Source organism: Pleurodeles waltl, chromosome 9 (genome assembly GCF_031143425.1).
Source record: "Pleurodeles waltl isolate 20211129_DDA chromosome 9, aPleWal1.hap1.20221129, whole genome shotgun sequence".
Classification (NCBI taxonomy): Eukaryota; Metazoa; Chordata; class Amphibia; order Caudata; family Salamandridae; genus Pleurodeles; species Pleurodeles waltl.
Genome location: NC_090448.1, coordinates 1,146,955,552 through 1,146,977,084, shown reverse-complemented (window position 1 = coordinate 1,146,977,084; position 21,533 = coordinate 1,146,955,552). Strand labels below are relative to the sequence as shown.

The 21,533-nt window shown below is 42.8% G+C and overlaps 1 protein-coding gene across 3 annotated transcripts in view; it reads left to right on the top strand.

Moving 5' to 3' along the window:
- ACTN1 (actinin alpha 1) overlaps positions 1-21,533 on the top strand; it is a 223,456-nt gene that overhangs the window by 150,316 nt on the left and 51,607 nt on the right. For all 3 annotated transcript variants that reach the window (XM_069208968.1, XM_069208967.1, XM_069208969.1), the window contains exons 7-8: positions 1,235-1,316; positions 3,025-3,110. In XM_069208968.1, the coding sequence (XP_069065069.1) occupies positions 1,235-1,316; positions 3,025-3,110 (168 nt within the window). The remainder of the gene's footprint in view (positions 1-1,234; positions 1,317-3,024; positions 3,111-21,533) is intronic.

Below are 21,533 nucleotides of genomic sequence, written 5' to 3'. Positions count from 1 at the left end.
TCAGTATCTTAAAGGATAAGGCTGTGGACACTGCTCTGGTAATGTTGGGGTGCTATTGACAGTGATATGGCACATCCATTTGTCTTGGGAGATCCCCAAAGACTTTCCCCACACAACCTTTAGAGCCCTTCAAAATAGCTGGGACCGCCTGCTGCAACACTCAGCTTTCTGTCCGCGCTTTGAAATATTTAAAGTTGAGCCGAAAGCATAACTCTGATCTCAGTCGGGCGATCAGAATTTGAAGTACCACCGGCAACGATATGGGCAAGTGATATATTAAAAGTAATGCAAAGTCAAATAGTGTGTGCAAGTAGGGTTTATAATTCTGAATTTCCATATCGACCTCTAGTGTAATAGTGTAGTTGAAAGATGAGTGATAATCAAAAATTCTCCAGTTCAGTAGCATAAAATTTTGTCTTGATGTGTCTGAATGCAACAATGTTCCATTTGGGTTTTCAGTCTCCAGTGCGCCCACCGTATGTTGTGTGTGGAACTTATTGGAGAACTTCATAGCATCGTCCCACGATATTAAAACTGAACCTTTAAGTTGCTATGTCTTTCCTCGAGGGGCTCGCTTACCAAGATTCTCATTAGCATCCGTCATTAAGTCTCCAGTCGCAGCTCGCTTGGTGTCCGAGGAAAACCATCTGAGCACATTGGCCTTGCCTTGTTCAAATGTCAAATCCTCTTGAAGTCTGCATTAACTTAAAGGTTTTCTGCATTACCTATAGAGCTTGAAACAACCAGGTTATCCAAAAGAAAAAATATTGATAAATGGTGACCCAGAATCACATGGATCGTAACCTTGAAAATGCCACGGATAGGGTAGAGGAATACTGTAAATATATGAAAAGCTGAGATATAAGTGCACTTTAAAAGTAAGTTTGTTCAATAACAAGTTTGTTCAACAATGCCTTTTTGAATGGCAATTTCCCAACCCCTCGGAACATAAGGAAGGGAGAGAAACTAAAAACTACATTTTAGTTGCTCCCCTATTTTTCTATATTACTTGAAGATAAACAGCTGAGGTGTACCAAAAGGCTTTTCTTCCTCCTTGTCCTATGCATACATGTAGAGTTGTGCACACTTTCCTGCATGTAATGCGATATGTATGCATTTGTGGTCCAGGCGCGTAATTAGAAGTACAGGGAAGTGTAAAATTCATACCCATTATGGCTATCTGAATGTATATGATGATGTGTTAATGCTCTCCCTTTTTTTTTCTCACTCCCAGGACGACCCCCTCACTAACCTAAACACCGCTTTTGATGTGGCTGAGAAGTACCTCGACATTCCCAAGATGCTGGATGCAGAAGGTAACGCAGGCGGCGGCGATTTACCAGTGCGCTTCCCGCCAGAAAGGGATATCCTAGCAAAGGGGAAAGTGACCCCCTTAACAAGCAACAACCCCTAAAGGATCCTGTCTAGCTTAGTTTTCAATTTAAAATCTCATCTTTCTTAAAGAAAAGTGTAATTCTCCATAGACATTTGTGAGAAGAGGTCTGGAGGAGGATAAGTCTGGGGAATAAATCATTTTACTACATTTCAAAAATACAAAAAGTAAATGTTAAAACGTTATTAAAAATTAGCTTTCAGTAGAACAAAATGAGTAAAGATGCTAATTTTAAAAGGCGAGCGTGCCCCTCTGTGACCTATCACTACGTCACACTTCTCGCTGCCTTTATATTATTCACTTTTTTTCCTTTACAGTGGATTGTCATAGCCTAATAGGTAATTGTTTTTGTCAATATTAGTGTAAACCGAAAGGTAGTAGAGCTGTGTACATTGAAGCGTAAAATTAACTTCCTGTCCTTGGGCCAGGATCCGTGAATTACATAGAATGAAACTGAAGCCCCCATCCCATGAAATGTCCTAGATTTTAGACACTCACACAGGTTTTTGTGCTTAGTCAGTAGCAGCCGAGGGTCCTGGCTATGTCACAAAAAAAGGCCTGCATCCTCTGCCGGGCCGAAGAAAGATCAGGCGCGGTGCAGATTGTTACCATTCTGGGCCATAAGTGCGAACACATTTTCCCATAGACACAGAATAGATAAAACCCTTTCATACATCTGGCCCTCTGTCCCATTGTGGAGTTTGGTAATGCTATCCGTCCTCTCACTCGCTGAAGCTCGGCCTGGCCAAGGCATTCCCTGGACGCACAAATTCCAACATTAGGGATTAGCAGTTCTGGCCATTGTAGCAAAATTAGCTGTTTTCAGTCTCCGGTCCCATTTTTCAAGCCATCTCAAGAGAGATGGCTTCAATTATAAAATAAAAGGATGAAGAAAGAAAACAAGATATTCATACCAAAAGAAAGGTGTACGTCCGCTAAGGTTGTGATTCGAGGGGAATGCATGCGTATTGAAGTGGCTGCTTACTGTAATTTACGCATGCGGTATACATTGTCCCCAACTTTCCCCTAAGCATGTGCCTCAAAGAGGTGATGATCGCAAATGCATTGGGCTACAATTTAGGTGAAATCAATATAAACATCTACAGTTCTGACTCTACAGAGTTACAGACAGCAGTGTAATACCATCCTTCATGGATCCGACCGTCCCTTAATGTCTGGAAGTGTTCGTGTCCTCTTGAGCGCTATACTGGGGGCGCCCTCATTAATGACACTCGAACATTACCATCCACCATTCAATGGGATTTCAACTACCAGCAATATTCTGTATTAAAATAAAAAACAGTTTATGTTTATCTGAGTAAATCACCTAGATCCTCCTATTTTCTGGAGCAGTACAGACCTATGCTTGTCCAAACATAAGGTACAATATTTATTTTCCAATGCAACTGCCTTTCAACCCCCATCTTGTTGGCATTCCCAGACACCAGAGACAAAAACTTGGTATTATGAGTCTGCTTTCTTTCAGTTTCAATGAATGTTTTGGAGGGGGTTGGAGACTGGTAAGAGACCTCCTTAGTGTGAGGGCCACCCAAACCCCTTTAGGGGTCCCATTCTCTCTCCCCACCCCTCCACTAGCCAGCCTCCTCTTAACCTGAGATTTCTCTCAACAGACATTGTTGGAACTGCCCGTCCGGACCAGAAAGCCATCATGACCTACGTGTCTAGCTTCTACCACGCCTTCTCAGGAGCACAGAAGGTATCACTTAGAGTCCATACCGCCTCCACGTGGCGCTTTGTACCTGTTGCTAACTTCCAGATCTGTTTTTCCTCTCTGTCTGTCCTTTTTTTCGTAACTGCCAGGCATATCTTATTCTGCCCGAGTTGGCCGTTGCTCAAAGTGGCACCGAAGTGGGATCGGGGTTCTGGGAAATTGGTAGATGAGTGTACGAGTGCCACAAGGCCATACACCTTTCGTGCAGCCTTTGGAGAAGAAATAAAGTATCACTGTACCCCACAGGTGAAACATCTCTACACCTCCCTTAGTAAAAAATTATGGGATCACCCTTGCAAATGGCCGACCCGTTCACTAACCCCAGACCCAACAGTCGCACCTTTTCTTTTTTTTTTTTTTTTTTCTCCTTTTGGTACTCACAAGTTTCCAAAGGCGACAGCATTGCTCCCTGCGGCATTGGGGCAATAACGCTGTCTTATCTGAAATACTTGATTAATGAACTGCAAGAATGATGATTTCAAGAAAATTATTTAACCACTTTCAAAATATATTGTGCTTATGGCCTGGTCATTGGTGTCAGTCAGCACTAGTAAACTGTGCGGAGTTGAAAATATGAGTAGTCATTTTTGTATGGCAATTTTATCTGCACAGTATCTGGTACAAAGAGCTGCACAATTAAGGTTAAGAAAGTAAAAATATGGAATTGATTATTTGAAGTTGTGTACTCTATATATCTGTATATAGGACAATAGCTAGTTTCTTGGCATCCAATCAAGTATTTGGTTTTAAGGATAAAAAAGAAAAAAATTCTTCCTTTTGCATACCTTCAAAACATTCTAGATCTGTGGGCAGATGCTTCAACTAAACATCTGCCAGGTGTAAGCATTACCCTAGAATGTTCCCGAACCACTGCAGCAGTCCATATTCCTGTCCAGAGGAGTTCATGATTTGAACCTCAAATGCAAAAGTGTACCAGTTTTCAAAAGTAGCATCCTTAAAGTTAGGTGAGAAGAAAGTTATGACATTTGATCTTAAATCTCACATGTTGAGTTAAAGTTGGTAGATCTTGAACACCAAAGGAATATTCTTGGTTCTACAGAGAAAAATCAGAAAACATTAGATCATTCACAATATACGGAGTGGAAGTCTGATTTTTAGTACATTTAAAAACCTGGCGTAAACAGGATGTAGCCGTCTTTTAGGGGCACCGAAGTGCCTCTCAAACTCCGATGGAAAGGCACCCCGCACTGCACACTAAAAACAGAACCTTTTAGAGGAAGATCTCAGTTTGGCAGCTGGCGAATGTTTGATAGATTATGTACTTGAGGGAAAATGCTCCAGAGTTTTCAAAAGCGCTCCGTGCACCACGCATAGACGCCTGAACGGATTTTCTTTAGGAGCTGCCATTATAACTATTTGGCAGCATATTTGGGAACGCGATCCAACCTTTGGAGTTTTATTAGAATACCTGGTGCCCTGTTCGAAATGCACTGAGGTTCACTGATGGAGCAGTTTGGACCTGCTTTGACTTCCTATCGTTCGGTGGAAGGAAACACGGAGTGGACTGGCCATTCTGCTCCTATAGCATCTTCCCAGTGGCCCCAGCCCAGCAGGCTGGCTTTAGCGCTGAAAGAGCTGTCATGACCCAACCATACCATGAAGTTCCATTGCCTCCTGCAGAGTCTCACTGGTCTGGACATTTATGCCAGGGCTGATGTCAGTTTACCGTCCATCCCCAGAGTGAACAAAGGCTCTGAGTGGATTGGTCATGCCATCTGTCAAGCGTGTTTGTAATCTGTGCTTCAAACTTTAGGTTGGAAGTCAGCAAGGCTGCCCGATACCCTAACCACCTCTCCAGTGTATGGAATTATGCTATAGAAGGGATCAAAGGATTGACTTTCAACTAGGAGAGCAAGTTGGTGAAAACACAACCAATAATTTAATCTGATTCAGTTTGACATAAGTGGCGAATACACTCACCACCTTATTGCTCCATGCACAGAATATGTTTCAAGGAAAATATAGAAATATCTCAGTATTTCTGTACTGTCTTTTTCAATTAAAGAGGCATATTTGGCAGGACTATGTAAGCAGATTCAATTCTTTTGCAAACATCATAATACTGATGGATTGACCAGCTTCCCATTTAATGAGGAGAGCATGCTGGTGCGCTGCAACCGTATTGCCTAGAGGAATTGGTACAGAGATGCTTTGAGCTGCAACCTCCAAAAAAAACAACATCTCATAAGATCAGTCTGAGTACATCAACCCATGTATGGTGGATGAAATGCTCACGTACAAACTTGCAGATATCAGATCTTTTTCTAGCACTTAAATAAGTTTTTTTTTTGTTGTTGTTTTTTTTTTTTTTTGAGCGCTGATTCTGTTAGTGCACCTGCAGTTCATTTGTTATGACATTGGCCTTGAAATTCATACAGCCAGATTTGGATTTGAGAGCTCAGACAATGGAAAATGGTAGATTTTTGTCGTTTGAAAGACTTGCAATTTCCAGGCATTGCTGATCCTCAAAATGCTGTATTCTGGACAAAGTGAAATGCAATAAGACGGTCCTTTTCAGAGCCCATCTGTTCTGCTGTGAGATTTTGCACAGCGGATCAATGACTACTGTCACAACACGTGACCTTTGAGATATTGAATGCTGTGCTGCTAATATACTGTTGGAGGAAACCTGTTTCTCACAAATGCCTGCAGGGAGTTTTTTTAAATGTGTATGATTAGCCAGAGGAAATTAAGACCTTTTGGAACCACATTCTAGAGTGGAAACTTGGACTCATGCAAGTAAACCCACAAAAGTGGTCTTGAAAGCTAATGAATGGAGTTCAGCCCTCGCTGCTGACCATTGTGTGCAAGCCTGCATGTTAAATGTTTGAGCTTCACCAACCCTGACTCTGCCTTTCATTCTTCTTAGCTTGACAGACTGAGTGCCATTGATTTGGGGATAATGCCTCCTGTTTACACTTTAAGCATGTTGGCAAACAAGTCAAAGCGAGTGTTATGTGAAAGCAAGTATAAATATTATTGGCGCCTGTATCATTATTGCTGCAAGGCTCCCTCGTGAATCGGCCACTCTGAAGAGCAAGAGCTTCTGCTGTGCAAAAGCCGGCAGGCAAGATCTGCTTCGGAAGGTTGATGTATACATCCACACCAGCGGCTTATTCGGATTCCAGATGCTTGCAATGGCAACAGAAACAGCTGTCAGCAGCTGCTTAAAAAGTAATTGGGATTCCCTGCTAAATGTGTTTTTCCACATCATATAATGTCATTTAAGTTCTATCTGAACTTTCTAAGCATTTTTTTCACCAAAACATTGAAGTTGTTTTGTTTGAGCCAGGCCTACAGCTTTGCTACTCAGAAAGCATGTAACCCTCATTTAATTGATAAGTCCCAAACAGGGCAAAACACATTTGTGGTTAAGTGACTTTTAGAACTGTAATTCTTTGGCAGACAGACCCACTGGTAAATGAACTCTACCTTTGGATTTGGATATTATTCTGATGCTTTACTTGGGATCGCTGAAGCGAGAAACGTGGGAGCTCACACTGAAAGTTTTCGCCTGCACTGACTCCACTTATATTGTTACAGTGGTTAAAACACTCTGGAGTTTGTACCTGTCAGTCAACACAGATAATTTTTCCTTCCTGCGACAGAATACAGTGGATATTGTCCCAGCTTGTAAAATTCAAAGCCCATTTCTACAACTGATGAGATTACTTGCTTACTTTGGTCTGACAAGTTATATTAAGCCTTTTAAAGTGATCAGTCAGAAAATTCACAAACCATAAAGCACATTTTCATAGAACTGGCACCTTCTAGTCTATAGTTAATTTCATGTAAAGAATCTAAATAATTAACAAGGTTCAGCCTCTAGCAAGCCTCCTGCTGGAAAGGCATGTAATTCATCTTGCTGCCGCATATAGTGGTTGTTTCATGGTGTGTGGGGTCTCGTGGGGCTATACGCAATATTCATCCACAACCATCCAGTCTATTAAATATTAACTGAATGAGCATCGGTTTCTTCCGCCGAAGGCGATGCTGGATAAATATTAATTGCTCCACTTCAGGCGCTAAATAAATGATGCAGGCTCTAAAGTAATCTTGAAACCACCTTGCGTAGCCTTTTGAAGATGTGATCCATAATTGAATATTCCTTCCTACAGAACAAAAGTAGAGGGTTACAGTTTGGATTATGAAATAGGTTTGGGTGAAAAAGTCTCTTGGTGCCTTTTTTTCAGAGTGCGCTGTGTGGTGGCCTCTTAGCGCAGCTGAGAACTGAGCTCCAGCTTCGTCTAGAGGAAAAGTCCTAAGACGACCCAGAACATACAGACGAGGAGATTCTCTGAGGCCGCGAACATGCATTTGATTGATTAACATACAGAGCCCTCAGTCTCAAAAGACTCCCAGGATGGCTGTGTCTTCACCACCTCTAGAATAGTAGAGTAGCCCATTCTCCCTTAAATGTCACTTTCCTCTCTCTTCACGCCCAGCCTCGCCACAGTCTACAAAAATGTGCTTGTTCTTTTGGGCTGAATATTGATGTTCGATGGCATCTGTCGCTGTAGATACGCATGTTTTGCATAGCTCGCCATCTGGTGTTGGGCCGGAGTGTTACAAGTTGTTTTTCTTCGAAGAAGTCTTTCGAGTCACGGGACCGAGTGACTCCTCCTTTTGTCTCCATTGCGCATGGGCGTCGACTCCATCTTCGATTGTTTTTTTTCCGCCATCGGGTTCGGACGTGTTCCTGTCGCTCCGAGTTTCGGAACGGAAAGATAGCTAATTTCGGAAGATTTTCGTCGGTATTGTTGCGTTCGGGATCGGCGTAGTTAGATTCAACACTGCGTCGAAAGATCGAAGAGCTCCGGTGCCCTTCGGGGTAGTTTTTCGATCCCCCGTCGGGGCTTGGTCGGCCCGACCGCGTGCAGAAGAACGCCGATGGAACGGACCCTGTTCCGCTTCTGTCCCAAATGCCACAATAAATACCCCTATACAGACCAACACTTGGTCTGTAACCTGTGCCTGTCACCTGAGCACAGTGAAGACACCTGCGAGGCCTGTCGTGCGTTCCGGTCCCGAAAAACACTCCGAGACCGTCGAGCCAGAAGACTTCACATGGCGTCCGCGCCGACAGCCCACCGAGAGTTCGAGGAACAAGAAGAGGAAGGAACCTTTTCGATCCACGAATCGGACTCCGAAGGATTCGACGATACACAAACCGTGAGTAAGACGTCGAAAACCACTCAGAAGAAGATTTACAAGGCCCAGGGGACGCCACTGCCACCAGGCCATGGCTCGACCCATAAATTCGGTGACCGACCGTCGGCACCGAAAAAGGCCCAAACAGTGCCGAGATCATCCGACTCCGGTCGAGACACCGGCACGCAGCCTTCTCGGGATCGAGAAAGTGCTGGAGACAAGCATCGACACCGAGATACCGGTGTAGACACGGCTCAGCGCCGAGACAGCGGCACCGACGAAGATCGACGCCGAGAGGTTTCGGCCCCGAAAAAGAAAAAAGTCACCTCGGAGCCGAAAAAAGATGCAGACAGGGTTTCGGTGCCAAAACAAACTGCAACGACCCAGTTTCAGGCTCTTATACAGAAGAGCAATCGCTAACCTCCCAAATGCGAAAGCATAGGTTTGAGGAAGAGCTACAATCAACTGATGTAGACCATACGCAAAAGCGTATTTTCATACAGGAGGGGACAGGAAAAATAAGCACCCTTCCCCCTATTAGAAGAAAGAGAAGATTGGAGTTCCAAACTGAACAAACACCACAAACAAAGGTGGCGAAAAAGGTTACTCCACCACCCTCTCCTCGACCTGTAATTAACGTCTCACCAGCACAAACTCCATCACATTCCCCAGCTCACACCACCATGAGCCAGGGTGACCAAGATCAGGACGCATGGGACTTATACGATGCCCCAGTGTCAGATAACAGCCCGGAGGCATACCCTACGAAGCCATCTCCACCAGAGGACAGCACTGCGTATTCTCAAGTGGTGGCTAGAGCAGCACAATTTCACAATGTAAGCCTCCACTCAGAACAGGTCGAGGATGACTTTTTATTCAACACCCTCTCCTCCACCCACAGCTCCTACCAAAGCCTGCCTATGCTCCCTGGTATGCTCCGGCACGCAAAAGAAATCTTTAAGGAGTCGGTCAAAAGTAGGGCAATCACACCAAGAGTGGAAAAAAAGTATAAGGCGCCTCCTACAGACCCGGTTTTCATCACTACACAGCTGCCACCAGACTCTGTCGTTGTAGGAGCAGCTAGGAAAAGGGCCAACTCCCACCCATCTGGAGATGCACCACCCCCAGATAAAGAAAGCCGTAAGTTCGATGCAGCTGGTAAGAGAGTCGCAGCACAAGCTGCAAACCAGTGGCGCATCGCTAACTCTCAGGCACTACTTGCGCGCTATGACAGAGCCCATTGGGACGAGATGCAACATCTCATTGAACATCTGCCCAAGGACCTACAAAAGAGGGCAAAACAAGTGGTTGAGGAGGGACAGAACATTTCAAACAACCAAATACGCTCCTCCATGGACGCTGCAGATACAGCTGCACGGACAATTAATACATCTGTAACTATCAGAAGGCATGCATGGCTACGAACGTCTGGATTTAAACCAGAGATTCAGCAAGCAGTTCTCAATATGCCTTTTAACGAAAAAGAACTGTTCGGTCCAGAAGTGGACACAGCGATTGAGAAACTCAAAAAAGACACGGACACTGCTAAAGCCATGGGCGCACTCTACTCCCCGCAGAGCAGAGGGAATTACAGCACATTCCGTAAAACACCCTTTAGAGGGGGGTTTCGGGGTCAAAGCACACAAGCCAGCACCTCACAGGCAACACCGTCCAGTTACCAGGGACAGTACAGAGGAGGTTTTCGGGGACAATATAGAGGAGGGCAATTCCCTAGGAATAGAGGAAAATTTAAAAGCCCCAAAACCCCTACTACTAAGCAGTGACTCACATGTCACTCACCCCCTCCACACAACACCAGTGGGGGGGAAGAATAAGTCATTATTACAAAGCATGGGAGGAAATCACTACAGACACTTGGGTTCTAGCAATTATCCAACATGGTTATTGCATAGAATTTCTACAATTCCCTCCAAACATACCACCAAAAGCACAAAATTTGACAAAACATCATTCCAATCTCCTGGAGATAGAAGTGCAGGCACTATTGCAGAAGAATGCAATCGAATTAGTACCAAACACACAAATAAACACAGGAGTTTACTCACTGTACTTTCTGATACCAAAGAAGGAGAAAACGCTGAGACCAATCCTAGACCTCAGAATAGTAAACACATTCATCAAATCAGACCACTATCACATGGTCACACTACAAGAAGTGTTACCATTGCTAAAACTACACGACTACATGACAACTTTAGACCTCAAAGACGCGTATTTCCATATACCAATACACCCATCGCACAGGAAATACCTAAGGTTTGTATTCAAAGGAATACATTACCAATTCAAGGTATTGCCTTTCGGATTAACAACCGCACCAAGAGTCTTTACCAAATGTCTAGCAGTAGTCGCTGCACACATCAGAAGGCAGCAAATACATGTGTTCCCATATCTAGACGACTGGCTAATCAAGGCCCATTCGTTAATAGAGTGCTCAAACCACACAAATCAGATCATACAAACCCTCTTCAAACTAGGGTTCACCGTCAACTTCACGAAATCCAACATTCTGCCGTGCAAGGTACAACAATACCTAGGAGCCATAATAGACTCAACAAAAGGAGTAGCCACTCCAAGTCCCCAAAGAATTCAAAATTTCAACAACATCATACAACGCATGTATCCAACACAAAAGATACAAGCAAAGATGATATTACAACTCCTAGGCATGATGTCTTCATGCATAGCCATTGTCCCAAACGCAAGACTGCACATGAGGCCCTTACAACAGTGCCTAGCATCACAGTGGTCACAAGCACAGGGTCATCTTCTAGAACTGGTGTTAATAGACCGCCAAACTTACCTCTCGCTTCTATGGTGGAACAACATAAATTTAAACAAAGGGCGGCCTTTCCAAGACCCAGTGCCACAATACGTAATAACAGATGCTTCCATGACAGGGTGGGGAGCACACCTCGATCAACACAGCATACAAGGACAATGGAACGTACATCAAACAAAACTGCATATAAATCACCTAGAACTGCTAGCAGTTTTTCAAGCACTAAAAGCTTTCCAACCAATAATAGTTCACAAATACATTCTCGTCAAAACAGACAACATGACAACAATGTATTATCTAAACAAACAAGGGGGGACACACTCCACGCAGTTAAGCCTGCTAGCACAAAAAATTTGGCGTTGGGCAATTCACAACCAAATTCGCCTAATAGCACAATTTATACCAGGGATTCAGAATCAACTCGCAGACAATCTCTCTCGAGATCACCAACAGGTCCACGAATGGGAAATTCACCCCCAAATTCTGAACACCTATTTCAAACTCTGGGGAACACCTCAAATAGACTTGTTTGCGACTAACGAGAACGCAAAATGCCAAAACTCCGCATCCAGATACCCACACAAGCAGTCCCAAGGCAATGCCCTATGGATGAACTGGTCAGGGATATCTGCTTACGCTTTTCCTCCTCTCCCTCTCCTTCCTTATCTGGTAAACAAACTCAGTCAAAACAAACACAAACTCATATTAATAGCACCAACTTGGGCAGGGCAACCCTGGTACACAACGCTGCTAGACCTATCAGTAGTACCCCACATCAAATTGCCCAACAGGCCAGATCTATTGACACAACACAACCAAAAGATCAGACACCCAGATCCAGCATCGCTGAATCTAGCAATTTGGCTCCTGAAATCCTAGAATTCGGGCACTTACAACTTACCCAAGAATGTATGGAAGTCATAAAGCAAGCCAGAGGCCATCCACCAGGCACTGCTATGCAAGTAAATGGAAGAGGTTTGTTTGCTACTGCCATATTAATCAAATCCAACCATTACACACGACTCCAAAACAGGTAGTGGGTTACTTGCTTCACTTACAAAAATCTAACCTGGCTTTCTCTTCCATTAAAATACACCTTGCAGCAATATCTGCATACCTGCAGACTACCTATTCAACTTCCCTATATAGGATACCAGTCATTAAAGCATTCATGGAGGGCCTTAAGAGAATTATACCACCAAGAACACCACCTGTTCCTTCATGGAACCTAAATGTTGTCCTAACTAGACTTATGGGTCCACCTTTTGAACCCATGCACTCCTGCGAAATACAGTTCCTAACCTGGAAGGTTGCATTTCTCATCGCCATTACTTCCCTAAGAAGAGTAAGCGAGATTCAGGCGTTTACAATACAAGAACCTTTTATACAACTACACAAGAATAAGGTCGTCCTAAGGACTAATCCTAAATTTTTACCAAAGGTTATTTCACCGTTCCATCTAAATCAAACAGTGGAACTTCCAGTGTTCTTTCCACAGCCAGATACCGTAGCTGAGAGGGCACTACATACATTAGATGTCAAAAGAGCATTAATGTATTACATTGACAGAACAAAGAACATCAGAAAGACTAAACAACTATTTATTGCATTTCAAAAACCTCATGCAGGAAACCCAATATCAAAACAAGGTATAGCCAGATGGATAGTTAAATGCATCCAAATCTGCTACCTTAAAGCTAAACGACAGCTGCCCATTACACCAAGGGCACACTCAACCAGAAAGAAAGGTGCTACTATGGCCTTTCTAGGAAACATCCCAATGCAAGAAATATGTAAGGCAGCCACATGGTCTACGCCTCACACATTCACCAAGCACTACTGTGTAGACGTGTTATCCGCACAACAAGCCACAGTAGGTCAAGCCGTATTAAGAACATTGTTTCAGACTACTTCCACTCCTACAGGCTGAGCCACCGCTTTTGGGGAGATAACTGCTTACTAGTCTATGCAAAACATGCGTATCTACAGCGACAGATGCCATCGAACTGAAAATGTCACTTACCCAGTGTACATCTGTTCGTGGCATCAGTCGCTGTAGATTCGCATGTGCCCACCCGCCTCCCCGGGAGCCTGTAGCAGTTCGGAAGTTACCTTCAACTATTTGTATATATATCATTTCAACCTTAAATAAGTACATACTTAGTCACTCCATTGCATGGGCACTATTACTACAATTCAACTCCTACCTCACCCTCTGCGGGGGAAAAACAATCGAAGATGGAGTCGACGCCCATGCGCAATGGAGACAAAAGGAGGAGTCACTCGGTCCTGTGACTCGAAAGACTTCTTAGAAGAAAAACAACTTCTTAGAAGAAAAACAACTCCGGCCCAACACCAGATGGCGAGCTATGCAAAACATGCGAATCTACAGCGACTGATGCCACGAACAGATGTACACTGGATAAGTGACATTTTCATTTCCACTCTCAGACTACCTCACCCCCAGATTATCAATGCATCTTTTCTTTAGCACCAACTTTCTGTACAACTTTTTTTTTTTTCTGTCTTGTTCCTGCTCACTGTTATCCAGTCCATTAGTTTTAAAACAGTGGAAGTTATGCATGCAAGATAAACCCCAGCTGAAAAATATGCCCTCTACCACCTTGTACCCTCACCATCCTTTTTCCTCCGCATTCCTGATAAGTAAAGTGCTTGATGGAATCTCCCAGTACCACACCGAGCCCCCACTGCTGTCCCTTATATTCAGTAGCACTGTACCTGTGCTCACTGTGTCCTCCTTGGCCCACCACCAGCTCTCGCTTGTTCGTCGTGAGCCTACATATTTCCTTCTCCTTCAGCACCTTTGTAACGGTGACATCTCTAGATGTGAATTGTGTAGGCGGCACACATTGAGGTACAGATAACACTTGTGTCACCTTCAAAGGTCACACAGCTTTCTAACATCCCTTGTAAGCCCCTCTACGCTGCACCCACCACACCCCCATACATCCTTCACCATGATTTTCAACCAGCTTGAATGTAGAAATGTGCTGTACATTTTGTGTGCATCAAGCTCCCATCTGCATTCGTAAGATAGACCACCACCCCATTTCATGTTCTCAATATCTGCGGGATCCAGCTGACGGCACTTGGCAGCAAGCCAGCACCCACCGCTGGGCACACTTGGGTGCCACCAAATGCTACTTCCTACTCCGGAAGACCTAAAATTTGGAACATTCCAAAATCCAGCTCTGTCATCTTGCATGTACCATCCCGGCCACCTTATTGTGCCTAATAAAGTTCTCAATAAATCTGTACTCTTGTTGATAAACTCCTTCCCCAGGTATGTTCCCTATACTCTGTCAAACACCGTAAAGGCCGACTGATTAACATTGCCTACAGCTGCTGAAAATATCTTCAGGAAGACCTAAATTCACTTGACTTTGAGAAATCCCATTCAGAGAGAACATTGGTTTGTCCTGGATGGGGCATTACCATGTCGCAAACATTTAGTTTTTTTTCCTGTGTAAGTGTAAGCAAAAAGGGCGTAGGTGGCTGGAGGGGAAAGGGCTGCGTAGGTGCCATTTTGAGCCCAGGGCCGGCCTGGTCTGCCGTATATCTGATTTCACCTTTCAGCTCTTTGCATGGAGTCTTTGTAGCGCATCCTGTGATGCATGCTGGGAAAACATCTCCCACTTTCTCTCTCGTGGTGTTGTGTAGTTATGTGTGTGCTTTTGCTTCTGACTTGTACCCTTTCAACCTCTTCTTTTCCTTCTTTGCACAGATATTATAGGCAACCTAAGGCCGGATGAGAAGGCCATAATGACCTATGTTTCATGTTACTACCACGCCTTCTCAGGTGCACTGAAGGTGAGATGTGTTCCTGACCTCACAGTCTGCTAATGCCAGATAGCCCCTCACCTGTATCCAACCAGCCTAGGTCCTACAGAGGTTAAAAAACAGCTCCCATCAGTCGTATGAGTCTTGGATGTTCTATTAAGAGATGCTGCTAGGCCAACGTATGCCATCCAGCCATTCCTCAGCAAATGTTCTTTAGTCTCCCAGTCCATTCCTGTCCTAACTCAGTTAGTTCTCCTCAGACCGTCCCACAGGGATCTCTCTCAGACCGTTCCTGTTCACAGTTGTCTTATATGGGCCAATTCCTATTACAGGAAAAGTTTTCAGGCTAATCTTATCCATAGGGAAATTTCCAAGAGCATTCTTGACTACAGGCAACCTCCCTTAAACCACACAGGTTCACAGGAAGTTCTTCAGATCACCCTTGAGCACCAGAAACTCCCACAGAAACTCCCTGGTGACTCTGAATTATCTAAAAGTGTGTTCCTCACCACAGACTATTCCTTATCACATTAACTTCTCCCTCCCATCCATGGTCCCAATGACCTTCTCTGCACATTATTCATGATCAACTGATCTCTTTTAGGCCACGGTGTACCAGAGTGTGATCCCACATGCAATCCCTGACCACATTGTAAAATACTAGTCCAATTTCTACCACCTTGAGAGCTCTCAGACTGTTCTATCACAGCTAACTCGTATTGTCCATTTTAAACCATTTGGAGAATCACACGCCCTTGGATGACTATTCCATTTGTGCCTGCTATTGGGCATCTCTGGCCCTTTCCGGCCACACTGCACTATACAGGTCTAGTTATGTCAAGTCACTTTTTAACAGACCTTTCCTGACCACACTTTCTCTTAATGACTTCTTCCCAGACTTTTGCAGACCATACGGCTCTCCCTTAGTGACTTTTTCCCAAATCTACCTAATCCATATTGCACTCTGAGTCTAGTTATGCCAAGAGTGGCTTCTTCCCAGACCCCTCACTACCACACAGATTCCCAGGTCTAGCACCGTCAAGAGTGACTCCTTCCCTGACCACACTAACCATTCCCGACCACATTGAGCTCCGAGTCGAACCTTGACGTGAGTGACTTTTTCCACGTCATTCCTAACTGCACAGTGAGCTCACCCAGGTGATACTTCTTAAAAAAGAATAGTTTCTAAGCTATGCTTTCCCAGCTTCGCAGGATGTTTGTAACTTCAGAAGTATATATTTATAAACCTTTAAAGTTTTAGGTGATGGTTTTATAAGGTTGTGGAAGCACACAGTCTTTGACAAAAAATATTCTGTAAGTCCTTCAGCAAAATCGTATTATACCTTTTTGTCTGGAAAATTCCCAGTAGCTTAATAGGCCCAAGTCAGGAGAAAAGACCTCGGACCTGATTTAGGTCTCGGCAGATGGAATACTGTGTCACAAACGTGACGGATATCCCGGCCGCCGTATTGCAGTCTCCATAGGATATAATGGGATCGTAAAGCGGCGGACAGGATACGGACGTAGCGTATACTTCTTGATTTTCTTTGTGGCAAACAAGAAGGCAGGGGCAAACCATTACACGGCTTGACAACTCCAACAGAAAAGCAAGATTGCAAATTGGCTGCTTAGCTACATGTGGGCTTGTTGATTGGCCTGACCACCTGCAATCCACTTGTTCTGCAGCCTCTTAGAAAATAAAAATGATTTATTAACCACTATTTTCCCCCCCCCCCCCCCCCGAACCACGTTGAAGAGCAAACCTTTACCAAAACTGAATGTTAAAAAGTAATGCAACGGAGACATCCAGAGTTTAAACACATGCTATTATTTAAAACACCCTCAATGTTATGAATGTTTTATCTGGCATATTTCTTGAAAGCCATCCTTAAATTGTTTTTCACAGAAAAAATGAAAAATACCATACGTCCTCAGAAACCTAGGTATTGTTAAGTCAGTATTTAATTTCATGAGCCCGGAAGCAAGGGCTGTGTGTGATCTGTTCCGCTGATGTGCAACTGTGTAGTGTGCCTGAAGAAGTACAGGCTTCATGGATCTGTTCGGAAAATAAATTCTGTCATTTTCATTGATTTCCTTTGAGCTTATTGCTTTAAGAGCTGGGATATTTTAATACTATCTTTGAAGGAATTTGACATACCTTACATAGATGTTTACTAATCCTAAATGCCAAGCAGAAGTATACAGCTAAAATGTAGGTTTTGAAAAATGATCAACACTGGGAAACAGTGTTGTGGCAAAAACGGAATGTTTTGTGGTCAATTCCTTCCATTTGTTTACCAAATGTCTAACTTGGTCTGCATTTATCAGAAGGCAGTGATATTTTAGTTTTGCAATTCTAGGCAGGGTCTGTGAATGGGTGACCCTGGTGAGTGTCTTCAACTGCTGCTCTAGTCTGATCATTCCTCATGCTCTGAATGCTGCCCTCACCGATGGCTCAGCTATGATGCTTCATGCGTGTGGTGTCGTCACTCACAGCCCGGGATGAGGATTGGTGTCTCTGATATATGTTGCTGGTTTTTTCCTTCTCAGATACTCTGGCTTCTCTCTTCCTGGTGGCAGTCACATGATAAGCTTTGCACATCTTTCCTTCTCTTACCTTAAAGGTACAGGCTACGTCTTACCTGATATGACGCGTGCGTTGCTGTGCCGACTGCTTTTTCCTATAAATGCCTAACCCCTGGAATTTTGTGCAAACTTCTAACTGCTCTGATTCTCACAACACTAAACTCTTCCAAGCGTTTGCATGCGTTGATCTATTTACTTACTGTTTTCCAAGCTAACTGTGTATCACTGTGCTGAATTTTATGACAGTATAGTTAAGGTTTTTGAAAGTATATTTTTTATTTTTTATTTTTTTCATTGGATGGTCTTCAAACTGCTGTTGTAGCTAACTGTATATCCACCATATGATAAAGGAACAAAAGCCTATTCAACATTTGTGGCAAAGCGACCATCTTGTAAGACAATAATGTTTCACTTCAGCTCCATGATGGCCATTCCCCGGCTACTTTAGGATTTCAATCACTCACAGATTATATGTTGCCCTTATTGGAACCAGAACCTAGACATCAAAGAGCTAAATACATCTGGATGAAAGAAAACTGAGCTTATGTTTACTGGAACAAAGCTCGATTAAAACAACATGCCAGGAATATTCTCTGTACCTTTTGTCAACCACCATGTTGATGCCAAATGAAATTAGAAATATTAGGCTGTCTTTCCAGTGGAAGTGTGTCCTTAAAGGTTCAAAGCTATCTGATCTGGGTTTGCCATTCCTACGCGCAGCTTTTCAGTAACTTCAGCCATAGTTGGATAAGCAACATCTGTCTACGATAGCTTGTGCCATTCTAGCAGTGAGACTGGATTGTTTCCGGTCCACGAGCCCTTTGCTGGGTACATAAGATGCAGGGCTTGGCTGCAAGAGCTGTGGTTAGTTCTTTATTAAGTGCAGACTGATATCTGATATAATAAATTGGTATATGCAATTTTGATCATAGAAAATTGTTCTCAGAAACACTGCTGAAATATTTATGCTTATAGTAAAAAAAAATCCTTTGCATTTCTCTGTTCACTGTCGGAGAAGGATCTGAGAGCAGTAGGCTTGCAGAAGTACGATAGTTGGGGAATGGCTTTTGTATCTTAAGATTTTTTTTGTTTTAGAAAAATAACGTAATCATCCCTTTCAGCATCCTCCATAAAAGACCGCATGTTTACCTATTTTGTGTGATGCATATACCACATCAGTGGTTTAAACCTGCTTTACATCAGTATTGGCGTGCTTTAGTTTGAATAGTACTTACGCGTGCAGTTTTTGTGCACTAATATCGCCTCTTGCCCTCCGTTGGTAAATCCCCCCCTCAGCTCTTCTTAAACCTCTGAAAATCCCCTTCATTGACCCCATTCATGGTAATGTAACCGCATCAAAGAACAGCTGGGGAACCTTTGTTATCACTATATAGAAGCCAAATATTGTTATCTCTTAAAGATAAGAAAACTAATTATCATGGTCAGTCAATCTCAATGAGCTGTCATAAGAAATAGAAGTACAGTTAATAATCGAATACTTTATCGAATCCTATATCGACCCTGTATACATAGTGTACTATACAGACACACGTTTTATACACTACATGAGCTTCCTTGAATATTCCTGTTATAAACCTCAAACCTATATCCCCACATCTGCTTCGTTGTTAATGGTTCTTATTATAGTAGTTGGGCCTCTTCCACAATAACAAATCACCAGTGCCGACACAAACTTGTGAAGTATTTGAGAGTCGTTTAAACAGTCTTACGCTATTAAGATTCATAGAAATGATGAAAGAAATAGAAGTGAAAATTGTTCCTCTGAATGCTCTAATGTTAAGGCTGTGGGTGGTTAATGTGCCTCTTAGGTTATGTTCCTAACATATATTCATACATTGTAGAAGTTGAATTACTTTTTTCATGACATCAATGTCGCATGACGGAGACTAATTTCTTATTTTAATTTCCTATTACAAAGGCTCCAAGTAAATTCCTCATTTAACCATTCAATGGAAAATCTCTGGAAACAGATTTAATGTCTATAAACAGCACTAAAGCATTATGGGATTGTTCTCCATATGGCCAGTCAATACCTAGCTTTCATGGTTAAATTTTTCTAACTTAATGGAGTCATCCTCTCACTAAGAAATAAATCTCTTGTCCTAGTTTCCCTCATTGGAATTTTATAACCCCAACCAAAATGTACAAACAAGGAGACCGACCTGGAGGTAACTGCCCCTTCTGTCACTCAGGAACTCCTTATGCCTCACTTTGGATCTGGAGTTTGACAAGTTGCTGGCATCTTAGGGGGTTCCCCTCCCTCCCCCAAAGACTGGGACCTGGAAAAAGTTGTACGTTCTGCCAAGAAACCCAGTACAAAACTCCAGATGGAACAATACCTACCCAGTTCTGTCTAACTCTCTGAAATACTTTGATTGTAAGTTAATTTCCTGTTCCTCTGCTCCATGGATGACCACTGGATGGTGTATCCAGAAGCCGCCATGTGTTTTCATAATGAGTTGTTTCCCCTCCTTTCTGGCACTTTTGGTGTGCCCCACTATAGTAGGGCCTTACTTTTCTATTTGCCAAAGTCAAAAAAAAAAAAAAGTTTCACAGAGATAGTAGTTTGTCTCCTGTGTTATGGTTTTAATAGCATCAGCAACTCTCTTGAGAAGACTAAAGGTCACATGCAACATTTCATGCCACGTATGTATTATACTAAATCGGGTCTGCATCTCGTGCCCACCTCCTCTTGTCCCTTTTTTACTTCTTGACCATCTTACAAGTTCTGGGATATCCCTACCTTTGTGACAAATATATTCATACATGCAGTACCAGGATTGGGGTTAAGTCATTTTAGAGCTGAGCCATTTTGTCTGTACATGTCTGACTTAAGAGCTGTAGATTTAAGCACAATAGTTAATTCCAATAATTCAACACCATTCTTTTAGAAAACTTTGTGTATTTCTTTATCAAAGAATTTGCATTTGTAGAATTAGTTTAATACCGTATGTGAATTGTCTTTCAAAAATCTGCACAGGGTGCTTTTCGAAAGGCAAGTGAAATACTACAAAGTGTTCAAATTCTTTCCAAAAGAAAATGCACAGAATATTTTCTAACCCTGTCCTAAAATTATTTTCTAAAAATAAACTGAGTTGTTTTAAAATGTGCGTATTGGAAAAAAGATGAAGCATATAAGGTTCATGTAAAGGAATTGCATTGTAACTCCAATAAATTGTTCAGTATTGTTTTAAACAGTGCACAAAATGTCTACCACACTACGCACATAAATTGATCGAAATGGTTTCCAAAAACTGCAAAACCTTTTAGAAATGCACACAGAAATTACCATTTTGAAGTTGGTCATTATCATTTGGAAAAACGCTGTAACAAGGGAATAAATATACTTGTTGGTGTGCTTTTCAAAAGATAATGCCCATCTTTGCAAAAGGTGTGCCAATTTACTTTGAAAGTATGTACACAATTCTTTCCAAATGATTTCCTTAAAGTGTACACAATTACATCACAAATATATGTGGATTTAATTCTAAACATGTGAAACCTTTGTTGTAAGACAGCGCAGATCAAAGGATGTGCACAGAACTCTTTATCAAACACATACCTCTAGTGAGCAAGTGCTTAGAAAACTTTCTGAAAAGTATGTACAAAGATTGCGGGATGATAGAGGGAATCAGGCCTGGATTGGCTCTGTCGCCAAGGATTTCTAGAGCAGTAGTCCAGATGGTTGTAGTTTTATTGTTCAGGCTTGACTGTTTAAGGCGCACATTAGCATAGGCGACACTTCTATGCAATGATGAAGATTACAAAGGCAATCACTTAGCTCTCCTGATCTTGTGATCATTTTGAAATCATTGGCAAAGCTTCAGGCGCTATAGACAAACACCAAGCCACCAATTTAAAAACCCTTATATGTAGGAGGAACCCTCAGATGCCTGTGCTAAACTAGCATGCACAAGAGCTTATTGTATACATCTTCAGAGTGGAGTGCGTTGTCGGCTGCAGTATTGAAGGAAGCCTGGCCTCGTGCTTCTCACTTTTCAGGCGTGCACCAGAAGAGGCACGCA